Source organism: Propithecus coquereli, unplaced genomic scaffold (assembly GCF_000956105.1).
Source record: "Propithecus coquereli isolate 6110/MARCELLA unplaced genomic scaffold, Pcoq_1.0 Scaffold70, whole genome shotgun sequence".
Lineage (NCBI taxonomy): Eukaryota > Metazoa > Chordata > Mammalia > Primates > Indriidae > Propithecus > Propithecus coquereli.
This window is the reverse complement of record NW_012153063.1, coordinates 5118167-5124659: the sequence shown is the minus strand read 5'-3', so window position 1 is coordinate 5124659 and position 6493 is coordinate 5118167. Positions and strand designations below refer to the sequence as shown.

At 33.8% G+C, this 6493-nt stretch overlaps 1 protein-coding gene across 1 annotated transcript in view; it reads right to left on the bottom strand.

Moving 5' to 3' along the window:
- Positions 1 to 6493, bottom strand: part of CPS1 (carbamoyl-phosphate synthase 1, mitochondrial) — a gene marked incomplete at its 3' end in the record, with an annotated part of 194188 nt that overhangs the window by 100532 nt on the left and 87163 nt on the right. The window contains exons 19-20 of the mRNA XM_012661215.1: positions 5244 to 5420; positions 1771 to 1889 (exon numbers count right to left, since the gene is read on the bottom strand). Of these exons, the coding sequence (XP_012516669.1) occupies positions 1771 to 1889; positions 5244 to 5420 (296 nt within the window). The remainder of the gene's footprint in view (positions 1 to 1770; positions 1890 to 5243; positions 5421 to 6493) is intronic.

The following is a 6493-nucleotide window of genomic DNA, read 5'->3' as shown; positions in this document are numbered from 1 at the left end:
TTACAAATATATTTATTCCAGAGAATGGAGACAAAAAACATCAAATTATCAACACATAAATGCAACAGAATGTAGAAGTTAGAAAGATATCATAAGCGATCTGTAAGAGTGCGTCTCTTTTTAATCCTCCAAGGACCTTTTTCACTATCAATATACCCTTATTTATGCTTAGTTAGAATCTCAACCTGCCTTCTGGTTGTAACAAGAACTATTCAATTAAAACATTGAATTTGTCCAAAAATCAGAACGTATATCAAGTGGAAATTTAAATCACAATAACATCTGCTATTTTCCACCCCAGGTCTTTTCCACTGCTACGTTTGGCATACTGCAAGTTTCTAGCACCCTCATGTGGTTTAACTGGAGTGGTTTCATAGGCATTTGAAATCAGTTGCCTGAAACTGAAAGCGGCAGAACAGACTATAACTCAACATGGAAGCTCTGCTGGCATCATAAAGTAAGAAGGGAAAATTTAAGTCAGCAAAATCTTAAGATGAATGTATAGGCTCAATTCCTAACTTATTTTCTATCTACTGTTCATTTTATGTGATCACTAGAAAGGATGATTTACAAGCAACTATAGCTAGTTTCATCTTTGTCAGATAGAAATCCCAAATTTTCAAAACAAAGCATTTGACACGGGAAATTATTAAACAGATGAAAAATAATCTTATTTTGCTCAAAAAGAAAGCAAGTTTTTTATTGCCCAGCTTGTATATATATTGATTAGACAAATACAACAACCCAATTATATGTTGCATTTGCTAAATAATTTAGTAACCCAGGCTTTGAGATCTTCCATTGTCTTTATCAACATTTTAAGTGGTTAAAGTCCCTACATTTTCTCAAATCATTTGAGAACAATTTACACAAAATGTTTTCCCTCTCTAAACATATCACTAGGCATGTAGATGAGACTTTTTTCTAACAGTAGTATATTTCAGAGCTCTCCTGGAGGGAAGAAGCTAAAGAGAACTATATTGTCTTCCTTAATTTGGTAATAAATGCTCCTCTTATCAAAGATACATGTTTAAAACCTATTCATGATTTCATAAGCCTAAGGTGCCCCAGCAAACTGTCTTCCCATTAAAAATTTAAAAAGTAGATTTTTAAAGCACGGCATTATCAGAATATTCTCAACATGAAATGAAATTTAAAAATAATTGGCCATGAAGGAGATAAAAATGTAAATTAGTAAGAGGTAAAGAGTCTATTAACAGAAACTTGAATGTGGCTTATTTGTATGCTAAACTGGAAGTCCCAATGTTAAAAATATCAGTAGAATGCAAGAGGAATGCATTTTCTTATCAATAAATAGCAATGTATAGGTTGATATTAAAAGGGAAAAATAGGCTTTAGAAATCAGAAGAAAATTTATGGAAAACAGAAATATTATTCATTTAATTAATGATTAATACAATTTAAGTCTAGGTAATATTTGGTAATTAAATAACACATGCATCCATAAATGTGTTATGAACTTATAAATGTATACCAATTGTGTAAATTCAAAAGACCTAATAAAATCATCACTATATTTGATGGCAAACATAGGGGTAGATGATAATTTAAAAAATTAATAGATACTTTCCAAAAGGCAAACATCTAAAAAACTGTCATTTATCTTCTGGCTGTAGCTGTTGTTTTCCAACATAGTCACTATTTACCTCATTGAAGTAGAATTTTAGCCAAATGCTTAAGGATAAAAAGAAGACTATTCAAAACTTGCACAGAAAATATCTGGAGTGAATCAGAGCAAGACCGCCTTACCTGTTGAACTCTTTCAGTGTCTTTTCCATGTTTAAAATGTCACGCATCTTATACAAAAACCACTTGTCAATGTATGTGAGCTTCTCAACCTCATCAGGGGACATGTTGTCTTCCAAAGCCTGCCAAAAGGAAAAGAGACTTTCTTTGGCAAACATTTTATAAATGTCACATTTGGTTGAAAACATATAGCAGTCATATCTCTGCATTATTTAGAGACTGGTGACTATAGACTGAAATATGAAACATGAAACTGACATTATTGACATTCCTTCCAATAAACCTAAAGACCAACTACATCCAAAAATGGTACACAGAAGAGGTACTTGCCTTGAGTTATCAGAGTGGTGTGTGCTCAGAAAAGTACCCCTACCAGGTTCTATCTCCCTCCTCTTATTTGACCGTGTTACCACTTATATCTTATATTTGATACATCTCTTTGGAATTAAAGAGAAACTTGAAACTACAGTTAAGGCAAAGTGGTAAGAAAATCTAGAATAAATATAATGATTATTTAGCCTATATTTTTATAGTTATCCTTTAGTAAATAGCATATTTTTATCAGCCCACTCCACGTTCACACAAACATACAATAGTCAGTGAGAATTTATGAGTCAAATCTGGCTTGGTATTATTTCTCTAGAATATTTGCCCCCAGAGGATTTTCAACAGAAAATTATTTTGAATCAGTTACTATGACTTTTGTGCTAGGGTAGGCATTTAAAAAAATCCTAATGTATTCCAAAGCAATGTAGTAATAACTTCTGTTCTGATAGGCAGCTCAGGCTTTTCCTCAAGCTAACTTTAGCAATTTCTCAAAAATAAAATTACAACTATGGGTCATTGAGCTGAGTAGGCAATGCAACTGAAAAAAGAGATAAACTCTCAAGACCGAAACCTTCATACTCAAAAGATGTCAATTCTTATTCTTTTATATATGCATATGGATATATATGTGTGTGCATATAGATATAGCCAGTGAAAAATAATAATCAGATAATATTCTAAAACAACATATATTTTAGAATGATACACTATATTTTTAAACCCCCTTACGAAATATATGTAACTACTAACTCTGCTGTTATATTTCAACCCAGGGAGCTTAGTTTTCTTAAAGCTTTTTCTTAGTTCTAGTATCAGGAAGACCATGATTGTAAGTGTTAAGATGTATCATGGCTCATAATTTTGTTGACTAGAATAAGATGACATTTAACGGAAATACTCAAAGCCATGTTCATTTCCTAAGTCTATTTATGTTTCTTTTGTTTAATTCTCCCTGTAATTACAGTCAGGTTCCTAAGGACTTAATATTCTATCTTATTTTCCAAGTGATTAAAGGCACAATTAGCTGTCGGCCATCAACACTGTGAGGTGGATAGAACCTGAAGCTACCGATGCTTTGGCAGATCAAAAAAGGTTTTCACACAAGCACACACAGTGAAGTAGGGCCTGGAATTCTGTAGTCATTTCATGGTGAGGAAGGACAACTACGGTCACATCCACAGTTTCTAACAGAGAGCATGATCCTGCCAGTCTTAAGACTTCATCACCAAGCACTGCAGCTGTAATGAAGTCTATAATGACCCCAAACAAGTTTGACGTTACTTTAATGTTCCCAAAATAAAATATAATGCCCTGCATTCTCCCCAAATCAAAAGAGGTGATGATCCAGTCATTCTGATATAAGACTACTGCAAAAATCAGACCTTAGAGCAAGTTGCCCTTTTCTAAGAATCATGAAAGCAAGCAAAGATTTACACACTCCCTTCATTCTTTTTCCCCTTCAGCCCTCCGCAGTCTTTACACTCTTCGTCAAAATCACCAAGTTCCTGGTTGCTGTGGATATGAGCAGTAATGATGACCTCTAACAAACAGAAATCAGTTCCTTCTCCCAGCACTCCAGCAGACAATAATTTATACCTCAGCCCCTGTACTTTTTGCTGGTACACAGGGTACTCTGTGTAAGAAAGAACCTCCACATGTTTTTCCTGAATTCTCATCCTTTATACATCTGTTAGAAAAGAATGAGAGATTTGCTTGAGTTTCCAGCCTAGCTGGGAACTTGGAAATGCTTCCCTTTTTTATCTGCCTCCAAGTGCCAGAAACATGATTGCTAGACTTAAGGGGAAAATCCATTTACTGTCCTTTGCCTGAGAAAACAAATTTTTATATATATATATATATATATGTATGTATGTGTGTATTTATATATGTACACATTCATTTTTGTATACATATGTACACACATGTGAATGTCACAGATTGCTTTTTAAATAAAAGATTGAAACAGGAACAGTAAATAAAGAAGGTGAAACAGCTTTCTAAAATAACCTCTTATCACTGCTATACCCCCACCACCACCATGGAAAAATGTTAATTACCTTGAAACTCAACATTGAAAAATGTTCATCAAGAGAGATAATAATATCTGCCAAAATGTCAATAGGACTTAAATATTTTGCATTTAGAAACCATAAGATAAAAATAAAGGAAATATCCTTCCTCTCTCTTCAGGACTCTCAATATATGGACATAAAAGTTGCAGTGAGTTCAAAATCACTAACAACATTTTTCTGTTGCAACACAGATAAATTACAAAGACAGATTCTCTATTTAAAGAGAAAATTCTTATTTTCATCAGCTCATCCCACATATACACACACAGACATAAAATGGTCAGCAGCGCTTTGTAGACCCGGTGTGGTTTGATACTGTTGGAGGATTAATGCCTGCGCTTCCTTAAATGTCAAGAAGCCATTCAGGGATTTCTGACCAGACAGATTCCAGCTGCCCAAGTCACCTTTTATAAAATCAGATGAGTTGAAACTTCAAAACTCTAAGCACAGTAAATATGAAAGGGGATTAATATGACATTTAATTTGCATTAAAAGGAAATAGTGGATAGAAGTGAGAAATGTGGGACCTTTTTTTTCTAAAAGTAAGACCAATAAAACAATCACATGGAAAATCCGACAATCATGGAAGTTCTTTATAGTCTGTTGCTGTTGTTTAAACACAGAAAAAGAATCAAATTAAGATTATTCTAGAGTCTTAGGTAGCACATATTAAGTGACACTATCATATGCATCTTCCTTCCTAAAATAAAATTTTACACATTTTCGAGGAACAAATAATGAAGGTAATAGGAAAGGATAAGTCAATATTGTCAAATCTAGTTAAGGGTATTGATACCATATATACTAAAAGAAATGGACATTTTATCTATCTAATCATCCTTTAAAACTGCAATGTGTCCTTATGTCCAGGCTTAAAGTGAAATAAGAAAGGATAATTTAACATTAAATATAGAATAAACTGAAGAAATCCATAGAAGTCTCCAGTTTAAGATTATAGAAGAGAATTTAAATTTTTCCAAAAATCCCTGAATTCAAGACCACTTTATGATTCAGTTTTAGGCTGATTATGTTTGAAAGCAAAAAATTAATAGTCCTGGACCCCTTGTGACGTATTACCTTGGCGATGGCATAGATGCGGGTGCTAGATGGGTCAGCCAGCTCTCTTCTGAGGTCTAGGTTAGACGGCCATTCTTTGTTCATTGGGAGACGGGGAGTGAAACCATCTATAGATGGGTGGCACATCCGTAAAGCCTTCTGGAAACTCTCCTCAAACGTGCGACCAATAGCCATGACCTGTAATACACATTTAAGATCTCATATTGAAAGAAAGAGCTTATATATTTTTAATTTGTAACAGAACTATATGTAGAACGTTTTTCAGAAAAGACTGAAGAACAAAAAATCTAGCAGAACACTACTAATTTCGGGTGGTTTTTTTTTTTTTTTTCCTTCCTCTTTCCCTTTCTCCATGGTTTTGGTGTAATGAGTCTTTAACATTAGGTCAGTCTTTTACCATTTAGGGAATTCAGCTGTATTTGCTGAGATTGATGAGGAAATCACCTGCACTTGCTCTGGGCCATAGTATTAAAGTAAGGAATATGTAGTTTGAGCATATAGACTCTTCCTTTAGAACAGAGAGCAAATAGAAACCAAACATACATTAACACAAGAACAGAATTATTTCTAAATGAGTAGTGGTCAGTATCCGATCCAGCTGGCATTTTTTTATAGCTAAGCATTAATATTAATAGAACCTTGAGAAACATAACAAATACTGATAGATTAGGATTTCAAATGTAGGCGGAGATTAAATTCCCCATGACAAATTCAATGTGTCTTCCTGCAGTCTCTACAGCTGATTATACACTAATCAATTAGAAAAATCATGTGTTGATTTAGACAAGTTACAAGTCAGAACTAAACTTAAATTGACCTTGAAGCCTATCCAATTATTTTCATTGGATAAACATTGTCTTTGCATCTTTCCATGGAATAACAGATTGCTATGCATTTTTGGTATCCAATTTAGAATAATAACAGTCATAATGCTGCCTTCAGTAAACTTTCGTGATTCCTCACATAGACTCAAATTCCCATTAACGTCAGTTTAGGAAACCTTCCTGTCAGTTGTGTGACAAGATACATATTCAAAGATCACTAAAGCCAAACAGATAACCTTTTCATACAGTTCCAAATTTAATTAGAAATAAGGGAAGATCCACAAGAGCAGGGATAAACAAAATGTTAGTCCAATTCAGACATGCAATTTGCAAGTCATAGTGGCATCTTGAAGAGTTAGACAGTATGTTTACAGATTATCTAGCCTAGACATGGAAGAGACTGCCAGAAATCGGATATTTTATGGC